Below are 15,899 nucleotides of genomic sequence, written 5' to 3'. Positions count from 1 at the left end.
TAAAAAGGGAAAGAAAAGTCTATCATGTATTTCTCATCAAGAAAGCAAGATACATGTAAATAATCACATGAAACAGTCACTCGCTCAAGTCAAAGTGGAGCACTCAGCACAGTACTGGACCAAACGAGCTCAGAAACCATCATGAACCTGCTATTAGGTACTCAGTTTATACCACATTCATTCAAAAAGCATGCAGTGTTACTTTGTACCAACTACAATAAATGAATGAAGATTCTACTCCAATCTAAACCATGGTGTTGGAAATAATATGACATTAGCTTGAAGATAAATACAGTATTAGCTTGAAGGTGATAGACCTGTCTGTGACAAGAGAAAAATGAAATCAAAGAGGGAAGGGAGCTAAGGAAAAGGGGAAATAAGTGAAAGGGCTAAGGAAGAAATGAAAATGACATTAAGAAGCAAGGAGATAACGACACTCCAACAGGTGATAAGGTAAGCACGTAACGGGTAACAAGAGACTGGATGAAGAGGCTAAAATAAAACACATGCTAGTAATCAACTGAAATTATTGGTAATAGTATTCTATCATTAGATGACAGCCAATGAGAAACTGAGCAGTGCATAATCACTATTATTATTTGATTTTAGATAAGCAAATAAGATGTTTGTGGTAGCAACATAATTTTATATAAAGAGTTCATTCATCTTCACTTCTCTGAAACACCTAACAACAGTTAACCCAGCTTAACTGGGTTAACTGAAGTCTCAAAGTTGAACTGACAGGCTGCACCACACTGACCATCTGGATCACACACAAGGGGCAGTCAATGGCTTTAATGAATTCTGGGAGTTTCCATTTCTTCCACTGATGGAAAGAGGAGAAGGTAACAATTATGAACTCTATGAAAAAAATACTAAAATCAATTCCTATTTATCCCAAACTAAAAAAACACTTCTTTCTCCATTTAATTTCTTAAAACATATACATAAATATCAAGCAAACACTAATTATATTATGGTTTACTTTAAATATCAATTTTGGGGGTACTCAATTAGAATCTAATCTAATCTCTTCAGGCTAGAATAACAATTAGTATTGTTAGACTTGACTGTGAAACATTTAAAGTTCCTGAAGTATCTTTCAACCTCTGGAATTTAATTTCTATGTAATTATACTTTGGTATATTAAAATTATTTGAATATTGGTAATTTATTTAAAGGATTTGATAACTTTTAGCAAACTAGAACATTAATTATTCAGAACAAACATTTACATTCTGAATAAATGGATACTTGCTCAATTTTTTTCCTTCAATTCCTATTAGAAAGTAACTGATAAGTGGAAAAAAAGACCAGCATAAAACTGATTTAAAAATTAAGTGTATGTAGTTACACAGATTAAAGTATGCTCCTTGATATTTTAACAATGAAGGCATAGCTCAAACAAACCATTATCTAGAATTAAACTCAAGAAAGTCATAGTTAATTAGGAAGTTTTGCTCCAGGGATTAGTAAATTCTTTAGGTCCAAATGCTAAGCAATGCTTGTGAGAGTTACTGGTTAAGTTACAGAAGAAAGGCAGATGAAGAAAAGCAGGAGAAAAGAAAAAGTGAAAAAGAAAATTTTAAAAAGGAGAAAAAGAGAGAAATGAAAAAGTACACCTGTAACTTTTCTTTCAGCATTTTGAAAACACTGTGCCACTTCCTTCTGGCTTCCAAGGTTTCTAATAAGAAATATGCAGTCATTTGAATTGCTGATTTCCCATTATTTTACTCTAGCTGCTTTCAAGATCTTTTTGCATGAATTTTAATATGATGTGTCTACACATGGTTATCTCTGGTTTTTCCCAAGATGGGGTTTGCTCAGCTACTTAAATCTATAGGTTTCATGTCTTTTACTAAACTCGAGAAGTTTTCAACCATTATTTCTTCACAAAATGTTCCATTCCTCATTCCTTTTTCTTTTCTTTCTTTTTTGAGACGGAGTTTCACTATTTTTGCCTAGGCTGGAATGCAATGATGCGATCTTGATTCACTACAACCTCTGCCTCCCAGGTTCATGCAATTCTCCTGCCTCAGCCTCCGAGTAGCTGGGATTATAGGCACCCACCACCATGCCCGGCTAATTTCATATTTTTAGTAGAGACAGAGATTCACTATATTGGCCAGGCTGGTCTCGAACTCCTGATCTCAAGTAATCCACCCACCTCAGCCTCCCAAAGTGGTGGGATTACAGGTGTATACCACCACGCCCGGCCCATTCTTTCTACTTTTCTTTTGGAATTCTAATAAAAAAAGTTTAGACCCACAAGTCCTTGAGGCTATGTTCACTTTTTTTTTCATGTTTTTTCTCTCTGTTGTTTATATTTGATAATCTTCAGGTTCACTGCCTCTTCCGTTGTCATCTCTATTCTGCCACTGAGTTCATATAGTAAGCTATTTTGATTAATATAATTTTCAACCCAAAATTTTTGATTTGTCTCTTCTTTGTATCTTCTGTTTCTTTGCTGATACATCCGTTCTAACATTTGTTTCAAGGGTGTTTGTGATTACTCATCTGAGCATTTTATAACAGCTGCTTTAAAGTTCTTGTCAGATAATTCCAACATCTGTGTCATCTGTTGATAGTTGATTGCCTTTCCTGAAATAAATTGAGATTTTCATGGTTCTTTCATTGCTGAGTAGCTCAATGGATATTTTGAGTATTATCAAACTCTGTGTCTTGTTTATATCCTATGGAGAATGTTGACATTCATAAAAGAGTAAACATAGCAGGCTTGAAACTGTTATCTTTAGATAAAAAGACTCAGGCTAGGGCTGTCGCTCACACCTGCAATCCCAGCACTTTGTCAGACTGAGACAGGAGTACTTTTTGAGGCCAGGAGTTCAAGACCAGCATGGATAATACAGCAAGACCCTGTCTCTTTTTATAAAAATAAAATAAAATAAAGAAGAACCTGCTTATAAGGTTGACCCTTGGCTGGCACTTGGAATTAAGCTTGCTAAAAGTTCTGTATACTGATAAAGGTGTTTTGCCGTCCTTAGATTAACAATGTGATTTACTGTGAACATCTGCTTTCCTGTGGCAAGGGTGGGACTGTGGACTTTTGGCAACTGCGCAGCACAGGGTGCCTATGTGACCCGCCCCCAATATCAACCCTGGACACTGAGTCTCTAGTAGGCTTCCCTGTGTAGAAACATTAGACATGTGTGGCTGCATTTTGCTGCAGGGAAAACTGTTGTGTGTGACCCATCCCAGAAAAGAAAGATCATGGGAAGCTTACACATGGATTCCTCCAGACTCTACCTATGTCTTTTTCCCTTATGATCTGGTTGTGTGTCCCTACTGTGTTGCTGTAATCTTACCTGTGAGTACAACTATACAGAGTCTTGTGAATTCTTCCAGCAAATCACTGAATGTGTAAGTCATACTGGGAATCCCTAATATAGCAGACATTTTTGTCTTGGTCTCCTGTGGGCCACGGTGCTAATGCCAGTTCACTTGTCAAAGCCTTTGCACCCTTTCTGGGTTTGTCCTGTGAGTCTATAACTTAATGACCACTCTGGGACCTGAGTGGTCTACCTGTGAGGTTGGTTCTCAAACTCTTTGGTACTAATTACGATCAAACCCATATATGTGCAGGTCTAGGGTGAGCCCAGAAGTTCACAAATAACTTTACAGGCTTGTTTCCCAGAGCTCTTCTCTCCATTCCATCGCCAGTATTTTATGGTTCTCAGGCACCCCTTTTTATTTAGGTCCTCTGGCCAAAAACTGTCCACTTCTGTGATTGTGCCACATCTAGGGACAGATGGTGACAACAGAGAACAAAGCCAAAAATGCAATGGTGTTGGGACTTGGCCTTCTCTTGACCTAAGGAGCCACCAAAGGGGGAAGAAGTTTCTACTCTCTCAGAGTTTCGACTTTTGCAAGTTTCCTGTTCATGGCTGCTCTAGCTGCTGCCATTACTACCCCTGCCACAGAGGTTCCTGGAGGTTTGGACATGAGAGAATAAAGAAAAAAGACAAAGAAAACTGAGTATGTATCAGCCCCTCTGAGTTTTAAAGTCCCCACTCCTTGAGCCAGAACCAGAGGGACTTTTTCTGTATCCCTGTCTGTCTGCACCACACTGCTTGCTTTCATGTTTCTGGTTGCACTGAGTTCTGGCTGAGGAATAGTGAAGCAAAACATCTAAGTAAACTCACCACAGGTTTTGTGGCACTTTGAATTCAGGTTTTCTTCCTCAATCTACTTGTTGATATTTACTTTTCAGAGTTCATAAATAGCTGTCCATGTATTCTGTTCAGGTTTAACAGGTGAGTTCAATAGAAGATAAAGAAAGTATGTTTTAATCCCTCTTACCCAGAAGCAGAAGTACATCATTAAGTTTTAAATTAAATGCAGCGAGTCTTGACTACTTACTGGTCTTAAGTTTCATCCTCCGAACATGCTCTGCTCTATGTTGAGCAAGCGTTCACTCACCTGTCTCTGTGTTGGCGCCGATTGGTGGTCAAGGCCACAGCAATATTGTCCCATGCTTTCCAAACTTCCCCTTGGCCTGGGCCCTCGCAGCCCAGTTGGCGCCAACATTCATCAAACACCGCTTTCCACTTCTCATCAGCTGGCACTGCCAGGTTTCCTAGCTTCCTGCTAATAAAGTCATATCAACCTTTTATTAATCATTTATTTTGTGAAATATTGTTCCAAAGAATAGAAACTTTCTAACACACAACTCGGAATGCTTTATTGTGATCAAAACTGGCAAGACTGATGGTAATTCTATTTTTTTTTTTTTTTTTTTTGAGACAGTCTCACTCTGTCACCAGGCACCAGGCTGGAGTGCAGTGGCGCAACCTCGGCTCACTGCAACCTCCGTCTCCTGGGTTCAAGCAATTCTCCTGCCTCAGCCTCCCGAGTATCTGGGACCACAGGCGCGTGCCACCATGCCCAGCTAATTTTTTTGTATTTTTAGTAGAGACGGGTTTCACCATGTTGGCCAGGATGGTCTCAATCTCTTGACCTCATGATCCACCCACCTCGGCCTCCCAAAGTGCTGGTATTACAGGCATGAGCCACCGCACCTGGCCGGTAATTCTATTTTTAAAACACTGAATGAAAATTTTTAAAGGCTGCTTTTTTAGCTAATTATTGTTTTTGGATATTAAAGTGTATGGATTATTAAGTACAAAGCCCATCAATTTACTCTGCCTCCCATAATTCCACAGAATTTTAAAAAATTGATTTCTGGCGGGGAACAGTGGCTCACACCTGTAATCCTAGCATTCTGGGAGGTCAAGGAGGGTGGATCACATGAGGTCAGGAGTGCAAGACCAGCTTGGCCAACATGGCGAAAACTCCGTATCTACCCAAAACACAAAAATCTGGATGGGCGCGGTGGCTCACGCCTATAATCCTGGCACTTTGGAAGGCCAAGGGGGGTGGATCACTTGAGATAAGGAGTTCGAGACCAGCCTGGCCAACATGGAAAAACCTCATGTCTACTAAAAATACAAAAATTAGCTGGGCATGGTGGAGCATGCCTGTAATCTCAGCTACCTGGGAGGTGGAGGCAGAATAACTGCTTGAACCCAGGAGGGTAAAGGTTGCAGTTAAGTCAAGATTGCACCACTGCACTCCAGCCTGGGTGACAGAGCAAGGCTCTGTCAAAAAAAAAAAAAAAGAAAAAAAAAATTAGCTGAGTGTGGTGGCTGGCCCACACCTGTAATCCCAGCTACTCGGGAGGCTAAGGCAGGAGAATCACTTTTGAACGTGGGAGGCAGAGGTTGTAGTGAGCTGAGATCATACCACTGAACTCCATCCTGGGCGACAAAGTGAGACTCTGTCTCAAAAATAAAAAAATTTGAAAATTTGAAAACATAAATAAAAATAAAAATTGATTCCTGTTATAATAAGGACTTTCTAAACCTTGCACATCTTATGTGAATTTAAAATACATTACATACAGGCCAGGCGCAGTGGCTCATGCCTGTAATCCCAGCATTTTGGGAGGCCGAGGCAGGTGGATTACAAGGTCAAAAGTTTGAGACCAGCCTGGCCAACACAGTGAAACCCCCATCTCTACTAAAAACACAAAAATTAGCCAGGTGTGGTGGCACGTGCCTGTAGTCCCAGCTATTTGGGAGGCTGAGGCAGGTGAATTGCTTGAACCTGGGAGGCAGAGGCTGCAGTGAGCTGAGATCACGCTACTACACTCCAGCCTGGGTGACAGAGTGAGACTTCATCTCAAATAAAAAAAAAGTAAATAAAATGCATTACAGAAAAACATATCCTTAGGAACAAAAAACTGAGCCACTACCAAATATAATAATAAAATTAAAGCTGTGATCAATAAAGAAAATAGACATATGCCAAAAACCGTACACTTCTGTGAATGTGCCATGTCTAGGGACAGATGGCGGGAGAACGGAGAACAAAGCCAAAAATGCAGTAGGGTTGGGCATAATGTACTTAGATTTTGCCTTTTTTTCCTCATATATGCAGATTTTACTATTCCACTTGGTGGCGGGTGGGGAGAGAGAGAGAGAGAGAGACAGACAGACAGAGAGAGAGAGAGTATGTGAGAGAGAGAAAGAGAGAGAGAGAGTGTGTGTGTGTGTGTTTTCTTTACTTTTCAAAATCAAGCTGTGTACAGATTCCATTTAAGAATGCTCTTTCATAGCCAGATTTGGTGGCTCAGACCAGTAATCCCAGCACTTTGGGAAGCCAAGGAGGGCAGATCATGAGGTCAGGAGTTTGAGACCAGCCTGGCCAACATGGCGAAACCCCATTTCTACTAAAAATACAAAAATTAGCTGGGCGTTATGGCACATGCCTATAATTTCAGCTACTCAGGAGGCTGAGGCAGGAGAATTGTTTGAACCAGAGAGCCAGAAGTTGTAGTGAGCCAAGATCACGTCACTGCACTCCAGCCTGGGCAACAAGAACAAAACTCCATCTCAAAAGAAAGGGATGCTCTTTCAAGCTGGACACAGTGGCTCACACCTGTAATCTCAGCAGTTTGAGAGGCCAAGGTGGGCAGATCACTTGAGATCAGGAGTTTAAGACCAGCCTGGCCAACATGGTAAAACCTCGTGCCTGTACTAAAAATGCAAAAAATTAGCTGGGCGTGGTTGTATCTGCCTGTAATCCCAGCCACTCAGGAGGCTGAGGCAGGAGAATCGTTTGAACTGGGAGACAGACACTGCAGTGAGCCGAGATGATGCCACCGTACTCCAGCCTGGGTGACAGACCAAGACTCCATCTCCAAAAAAACAGACTGCTCTCTCACATGTGGAACTTTTCTTTTTCTTTCTTTCTTTTTTTTTTTTTTTTTTTGAGACAGAGTTTCACTCTGTCATCCAGCTGGTGTACAGTGGCATGAGCTCACTGCAGCCTCTTACTTCCTGGCTCAACTGATTCTCCTGCCTCAGTCTCCTGAGTAGCTGGGATTATAGGCACACATCACCACGCCCAGCTAAGTTTTGTATTTTTAGTAGAGATGGGGTTTGACCATGTTGGCCAGGATGGTCTCAATCTTATGACCTCATGATCTGACCACCTCAGCCTCCCAAAGTCCTGGGATTACAAGTGTGAGCCACCACACCCAGCCTGGAACTTTTCTTTTAAATGTCCATGCTCTAAGGCTTATAATCTAAACCAAGACTATAGATTTAGTCATCTAGAGCAGTGTCAGTTGACAATTCAAGGAGGTTACATCTTGTTTAAAAAAAAAAAAAGATGACGACTTTGGCCAGGTGCAGTGGCTCATACCTGTAATCCCAGCACTTTGGGAGGCTGAGGCAGGAGGATAGCTTGAGCTCAGGTTCAAGACCAGCCTGAGCAAGAGCAAGACCCAGTCTCTACAAAAAAAAAAAAAAAAAAAAAAAAAAAAAAAAAAAAAAACAGAAAAATTAGCCAGGCATGGTAGTGAGTGCCTGTAGTCCCAGCTACTTGGGAGGCTGGGGTGGGAGGATCATGTGAGCCCAGGAGGTCAAGGCTGCAGTAGGCCATGATCACACCACCTGTACTCTAGTCTGGTGACAGAGTGACACCCTGTCTCAAAAAATACAAATAAAATAAAATAAGAAGTCTTTAAGAACTTGATTTTGCTTTTAAAATATTAACCAGTTTTGATAAAAGCAAGACAACTTCAAATATTCAATAATTAATGCAGAATTAACATGTTACTCACAAAACTTTGGGTCTGTCTTTATCACTCTCATACAGACTAGGTTTGAAGTAGGTTCCAGTGATTTTTATCCCAGATCCCCATTCTCCACTAAAATAACCTTCAATGTAGTCTCCATTTGGCATCATCAGTGTTCCCTAGGTAAAGTCAGAGAATAGAATGCAGAGTTAGAGGAAATATATTCAATATTTATTTGTTTAGAGACAGAGTCTCACTCTATTGCCCAGGTTGGAGTGCAGTGGTGTGATCTCGGCTCACTGCAACCTCCACTTCATGAGTTCAAATGATCCTCCTGCCTCAGCCTCCCAGGTAGCTACAATCACTGGCACATGCCACCACACCCAGCTTATTTTTTGTTTTTAGTAGAGACGAGGTTTCATGATGTTGGCCAGGCTGGTCTCAAACTCCGGACCTCAAGTGATCCACCCGCCTTGGCCTTCCAAAGTGCTGGGATTTCAGGCGTAAGCTACCATGCCCGGCCCTCAATTTTTAAAATCAAGAGAAAAAAGGCACGAAATGATTAATGCTTTCCTTTTTAACTTGGTCTTCACCAGTCTCCAGCTCTTTAAAACTCAAACCAAAAATGGGCACATGCATGTCTTAAAAGAGTATATGAAAAGAATCCATGGGTAAAAGGAAAAAAACACATACACAGGGAAAACTGGAAAATATTTTGAACTGTATAAAATGACCATACAATATATCAAAATTAAGGGGATGATGTAAAAGCAGTGCTTAGAGGGAAACTTATAGCTGTTAACACCTATCTTTTCAGGAAGATCCTGAATCAGTAATATAAATTTTCACCTAATAAAATTACAAAAGGAGAAACAAACAAACTAAACTCAAAGCAAAAAAGAGGAGGGAAATGATAAAGACTAGTGCAGAAATCAATGAATGAGATAGAAAACAAAAAATAAAGAAAAATCAATAAAACTAAAAGTTGCCTCTTTGAAAAGATACAAAGAAGCATTTGACTAGATTAATCAAGGGGGAAAAAAAAGAGAAAACATAAATTTTTAAAATCAATTGTGAAACAGGTTTCTGCTACCAGCCTACAGAATTAAAAAGGTTAGAAGGTGCTAGTTTGAAAGGGTGTCTTCTCTAAAATCTGTGTTAAAACTTAAACCCCATTATGGTGGTAGTAAGAGGTGGGGCCTTTTGGGAAGTGATCAGGGACAGTGTCCTCATGAATGGAGTAGTGCCTTTGAAAAGGGACGGAGGGCCAGGTGTGATGGCTCATGCCTGTAGTCCCAGCACTGTGGGAGGCCAAGGCAGGTAGATCACAAGGTCAGGAGTTCAAGACCAGCCTGACCAACACGGTAAAATCCTGCCTCTACTAAAATTATAAAACTTAGCTAGGTGCGGTGGCAGGCACCTGTAATCCCGGCTACTCAGAAGGCAGAGGCAGGAGAATCACTTGAACCCAGGAGGCAGAGGTTGCAGTGAGCCAAGATTGTGCCACCATACTCCAGCCTGGCCGACAGAGCAAGACTCTGTCTCGAAAAAAAGGGCCAGTGGGAACTAACTATCTTAGGCCTTTTTGCCCTTCCATCTTTTGCTATGTGAGGATTCAGGAAGGCGTTCACCAGACAGGGAATGCTGTTGTCTTGATCTTGGACTTCCCAGCTTACAAAAAATTGTGAGAAAATAAATTTCCCAGTCTATGATATTTTGTTACAGCATCACAAACATACAAAGACAGAATGGAATACTAAAAGAACAGCTTTATGCCAACAAAGTAGATAATCTAGAAAAACAGAAAAATTCCTAGGAAGACAAAAAGTAACAAAACTGACTTAATAAGAAATAGAAAATCTAAACAGACCTAAAGCAAGTAAAGAAACGGAGTTAGAAATTTAAAACTTTCTCACAAAGCAATGCTTAGGCCCAGACAACTTCTTTGGTGAATTCTCCCAAACATTCAAAGAAGAAATAATACCAAAGCTTTGCAAACTTTCAGAAAATAGGTGAGGAGGGAACATTTCCCAACTTGTTCTATGAGGCCAGAATTATCCTGATATCAAAGACAGACAAAGACATCACAAGAAAAGAAAACTACAGACCATTACCTCTCATAAATATAAATGCAAAAATCCTCAACAAAGTGTTAGCATTAAATCCAGCAACATCAACATCTAAAAAAACTATACACAATAATCAAGTACAATTTATCCCAGGAAAGCAAGGGTAGTTTAACATCAGAAAAGCAACCAATATAATACACCATATTAGTAGATAAATGATAAAAACCATATAATCACCTCAACAAAAAAGCACTTTAACAAAAATGCTTTTCTGCCAGGCATGGTGGCTCATGCCTGTAATCCTAGCACTTTGGGACGCTGAGGTGGGCGGACCACTTGAGCTCAGGAGTTTGAGACCAGCTTGGGCAATATAGTGAAACCCTGTCTCTACAAAAAATTTGGGAAAAAAAAAAAAAAAAAAAAAAAAAATCAGCCAGGCATGGTGGCATGTGCCTATAGTCCCAGTTACTTGGGGGGCTGAGGAGGGAGGCCCTCCTGAGCCCCGAAGGTTGAGGCTGCAGTGAGGCGAGATCATACCGCTGCACTCTAGTCTGGGTGACAACGTAAGACCCTCTTTCAAAAAAAAAAAAAGGTAAAGATGCCCAATTTTACCATTTTTCTATTCAACATTCCATAGGAGACTCTAGCCAGTGCAATTGGACAAGAAAAAGAAATAAAAGCCTTCCATATTGTAAAGAAGCAAAAATAACTTTACTTGTAGGTGACATGATTCTATATGTAAGAAATCCTAAGAAATCCACACACACACAAAAAAACTACTAAAACTAATAAATTCAGCAAGATTTCAGGACACAAGAATAAAACACAAAATCAACTGCATTTTTATATCATAGCAATGAACAATCTGAAAATGAAATTTTAAAAAACAAAACTTTACAATAGCATCAATAAAATACTTAGAAATAAATTTAACCAAAGAAATGCAAAATGTGTACATGAAACCTAGAAAACACTGCTGAGAGAAATTAAAGCTCTACATAAACTATGAGATGTTCTAAGTTCATGGGTTGGAAAAGTCAATATTACTAAGACGGCAATTCTCCCCAAAATGATGTATAGATTCAATGCAATCTCTACCAAAATCTTAGCAAGATTTATTGCAGAATTTTCATAAGCCAGTCCTAAAATTTATAAAGGCAAAGAATCTAGAATGGCCAGAACAATTTTGAAAAAGAACAAATTTGGAGGACTTATATTCCTGATTTCACAACTTACTAGAGATCAACAGTAATCAAGATGGTGTGGTATTAACACAAGGAGAAACATGTATCAATGAACTACAACTGAGAGACCAGAAATAAACACATTTTCTGGTCAATTAATTTCAACAAAGGTATCAAGATTTAATGGAAAAAGATGCTGGGAAATTTGGATAGCCATATGCAAAAAGATTAATTTGGATAACTCAACCCATACACAAGTTATCTTAAAATGACCCACAGACCTAAATATAAAAGGCAAAACTATAAAACTTTTAAAAGAAAATACAGGCAAAGCCTTCTTAGACATAACATCAAAAGCATAATTCATAAAATGTTTTATAGAGTTCATTAAAATCAAACACTTTTGTGCTTCAAAAGATACCATTAAGAAAATAAAAAAAACAAGTCAGAGACTGCAAGAAAATATTTACAAATCATATATCTGATAAAGGACATGTATCCAGAATACAGAAAGAACCCTTACAATTCAACAAGGGTACAAACAAAATTTAGAAATAATCCAGAGATCTAAATAGACATTTCACCAAAGAAGATAATGAATCACTAAGAAGCATGTTCTACATCATTAGTCACTAGGGAAATGCAAATTAAAACCAGGAGATACCACTTCATACCCACTGGAATGGCTATAAGAAAAAAGACAGAAAATAAGAATATTTTTTGATATGAAGAAGTTAGTATCCTCACACATTGCTGATGGGAATGTAAAATGGTGCAGATATTTTGGAAAAAAGTTTAACTGCTTCTTAATACGTTAAACATCAATTTGCCATACAACCCAGCAATTACACTCTAGGTAATTACTTGAGAAATGAAAATGAAAACATATATTCTACACAAGAGACTGCATTCAACAGTTTATAGCAGCATTATTCACAATAAAGTTGGAAATAACCCAATGTCTGCCAACTGGTAAATGGATAAACAAAATGTAGTTTTGGAATACTATTCAGCCATAAAAAAGAACAAAGCACTATACATGCCACAATATGGAAAAATCGAAAACATGATGCTAAGTGTAAGAAGCCACATAGAAGGGATTCCATGTATGATTCCATTTATACAAAAGGCCTAGAAAAGGCAAATCCATGGAGTGATTAGTGGTTGCCTGGAACTGGAGTTGAAAATGGAAGTAATTGAATAAGCAGAAGGGATTTTCTTAGGTGACGGAAATGTCCTAAAACTGGATTGTGGTGGTGGGTTTGTACAGCTATGTTTACCAAAAATCACTGAAATGTGTACTTGAATGGGGTGAATTTTATGGCAAGTAAGTCAGCTATTTTTAAAGTCAAAAAAATTTGTAAAAGAATATATCAGAGAGAAAAAGAAGAAAGCTAGTTTCCAACCTTTCCACTAAGAGTCCAGTCATCTGAAAATTCTCCCTCATAGATAGTATCATCTTCGGAAAGCAAAATCCCATTTCCCTACAAGAAGAAACAAGAGAAAATTTATAACACATAAAATACAGAGTAACTTAAGAGTGCACACAGTTATATACCCCAAGCCTTATGGAATCTTAAAAGAAGGAAAATAGTACTAAGAAGATGGAAACTAATCAAAAGATGATTTAAAAATTTAAGGACAAAGGAATTTTAAAGTTAATAATAACTACATGCAAACATTCCACTCACCATCATTTTATTAAGGTGAAAGTTGCCTTCATAATATAATCCAAACTGGGTAACCACCACACCATTCCCTTGACACACATCGTCTTGCCACATTCCCATATACTTCTCCCCCCTGCAAAGAAATAAAAAGAAAAGAAAAATCAATGAAGACAAGGATAAAGTAGGGAAAAGACAGTTATCACAAGGGATATACCAGGCATCAACCCTATGTTGGTCTTGCTTTCATTTTTCTGGTTAAAGTGGTTAACTTTGTCTCCTCAAATATGGGACAAGGTGATAGCAAAAGACATCTCACTCAGTTACGTTCTCTGACGAATTTAACATTGTGGTCTATCTGACACAGATCTGTATATACCCCAGGTAGTTACCTGACACTTTAAATTATATGCTTTTTAAACAAAAGGCCAAGAATTCAACTCTAAATAATTTCATTTAAAATGTAATAAGCACAATAAAACCTATGCACAGGTTTTTCTTACACAAAAGTTTGCAAACTTAAAAAAAAAAGAAAGAGGCTGGGTGTGGTGGCTCATGCCTATAATCCCAGTACTTTGGGAGGCAAAGGCAGGTGGCTCACTCGAGGCCAGGAGTTCAAGATCAGCCTGGACAATACGGCAAAACTCAATCTTTATCAAAAATACAAAAAATTAACTGGGCATGGTAGTGTGTGCCTATGGTCCCAGCTACTTGGGAGGCTGAGGTAGGAGGATCCCTTGAACCCAGGAGGCTGAGAGTGCAGTTAGCTGAGATCACACCACTCCAGCCTGGGTGACAGAGTGAGACCCTGTTTCAAAAAATAAATAAATAAAAGGGTTTGTCACAAAAGAAGGTTCATTTTCACCTACTCAAACTCAAAGAAGTCTTACTAATGTCCATTGAAAAGATAAAATAAATATAAACCGCTTGCTAAATAATCATGGTGCTTAATCATTTGCTTAACTGTGAGAATAGACGGAGAATACTGTACCTAGTGATATCATCAAAGACACCATATCCTGCTTTCTTATCCATTACCCACTGGCCAATGAACATACTAGGAGAAGAGGAAGTCAATTTCCCACTTCGTAGAAGGCCATGACCATGACGCATATTATCTTGAAAACATCCCTCAAATACTTCACCAGAGGCATAGCTGTGGTTGGAAAGAATGGATAAATATCACATGCACATTGAATTCTGATGCTCATTTTTACAAAGTTTAGACAATCCAAAACCATACTCAGTCTTACTGGTAACTATAGTTATTTGTTTATATTATTATTTTTCACTAATTAAAAAATTTCATTTCTGAATGATTAAAGTTAAAAAGTTAAAGACACCATGGGTGGTATTTTGCACTAACATAGCAAAAATGTGTTTTTAGTCCCTTATGGGGAAATTAAATAATGAGTTATTTATAAGAGGGATGAACAAAAGTTTTGTCCATTAGAATCAAGTAATAAAAATAATATAAATTTTTAGATAAGACATATAGGAGACTCTATGAGAAAATTATGGTTTATAAGGTATGTAAAATTTAGGTAAGAACTTAAATTTAATAGTCCAGTATTTTAATCCTGTGATAGATGAGGGGTTGATATTTAAAAGAAGACTTCACACAGTTTATTTAGTCCTCTAAATTTTATCTACAAGAGTAAATAAAACTTAAGGAAATTTTGGCTATGCAAACATTTAGGTTTACACGGTTATTTGAAAAACCAACACCAGCCCAACAGCCTTTCGAATGTTATTACCTGTAGACTCCTTGACCACACATTTTTCCTTCTTTCCAATGGCCTACATAATGGTCTTCTTTGTTCATTGCCTTGTTTGGGATTCTGTATTCTCCATACCTGCCATGAAAAAGAAAAAATAACAAAAGAAGATGCATTTATGACACATTCGCCTTTTGTATGTATATCCTGATAAATATTTTAACAAGGAAGGCAGAGGAAAGATTTACCTATAGGAGTAAAGGGGTAAACAGCATCTTGGTTTAAGGTGAATCTATATAACCCAAGCTGTTTGGCAAGTCTTAGAGGAGTGGGACATCAGTCCTACTACACTGAGATGCAGTCTTTTAATCCAAGTCCAACGAAAAACAGAAGACCTGTGTCCTTCGCCTATCTCTGTCACTAATTACCTGTACCACCACGGGATAAGCCTAGGTATCTAGCTCCTTTATTTGGATAATAAGGGGGCAACTCAGTAGGTAAATTAGATTATCTAAAGTCTCTTCTCATTCTAAAAATCTAAAAAGGAAATTTTAACACAGCACAAGAATTTACATATCACAGAGACACATACATCACCTACCCAATATTTTTATATACTTAATTACTTTCTTAACATTATACATAAAACTGCCATAAATTAATCATGTAAATACAGTATTAGAAAACATGATTCACTTATTTTAAAAAGTCATCAGAGTGTCATTAAGATAATATGGTACTTTAAAGATTTCTCCTTTAATATATCACAGAAATTAAAGGTGATTTAAAACAACTGAAAGGAAATTTTTTCTATGTTCTTTGTGTAAAGGTGCACTACCGTCTCAATAGTCCCTCCATTAACATTACCAAAGTTCTCAGTCTTACAACTGAGAGATGAATAGAAAACATAGCCTCATTTTAACAGACGGAAGGCTGTGTGATTTGAGTCACACGGCTATCAAGGAAAATGACCCAGTCTATGTAAATCAGAGGTTGTACCCCTAACTCCTGGCTCTCTTCATGCTCATACATGTGCATTTCTAAAAAATAACAACCAAAATTGACGACTTGTTTGAAAACCAGGTTTGCATACAAAATAACATCACTTATGACCTTACTGAACTTGAATCTACTATCATGTTTTACAGTTTTCTTAC

At 38.3% G+C, this 15,899-nt stretch overlaps 1 protein-coding gene across 7 annotated transcripts in view; it reads right to left on the bottom strand.

Annotated features, from left to right (window-relative positions):
• Window positions 1-15,899, bottom strand: part of ALS2 (alsin Rho guanine nucleotide exchange factor ALS2) — an 82,867-nt gene that overhangs the window by 10,817 nt on the left and 56,151 nt on the right. For 3 of the 7 annotated variants that reach the window (XM_039470025.2, XM_039470026.2, XM_074399262.1), the window contains exons 20-25: window positions 14,782-14,880; window positions 14,016-14,180; window positions 13,049-13,160; window positions 12,764-12,841; window positions 8,150-8,283; window positions 4,441-4,608 (exon numbers count right to left, since the gene is read on the bottom strand). In XM_039470025.2, the coding sequence (XP_039325959.2) occupies window positions 4,441-4,608; window positions 8,150-8,283; window positions 12,764-12,841; window positions 13,049-13,160; window positions 14,016-14,180; window positions 14,782-14,880 (756 nt within the window). Of the gene's footprint in view, window positions 1-3; window positions 4,258-4,440; window positions 4,609-8,149; window positions 8,284-12,763; window positions 12,842-13,048; window positions 13,161-14,015; window positions 14,181-14,781; window positions 14,881-15,899 lie in introns of those variants that run through there. The other 4 variants (XR_005579608.2, XR_012517657.1, XM_074399263.1 and 1 more) reach the window with 4 other exon arrangements.

Source organism: Saimiri boliviensis, chromosome 5, assembly GCF_048565385.1.
Source record: "Saimiri boliviensis isolate mSaiBol1 chromosome 5, mSaiBol1.pri, whole genome shotgun sequence".
NCBI classification, from domain to species: Eukaryota; Metazoa; Chordata; class Mammalia; order Primates; family Cebidae; genus Saimiri; species Saimiri boliviensis.
This window is presented reverse-complemented; position numbering and strand designations above follow the sequence as displayed.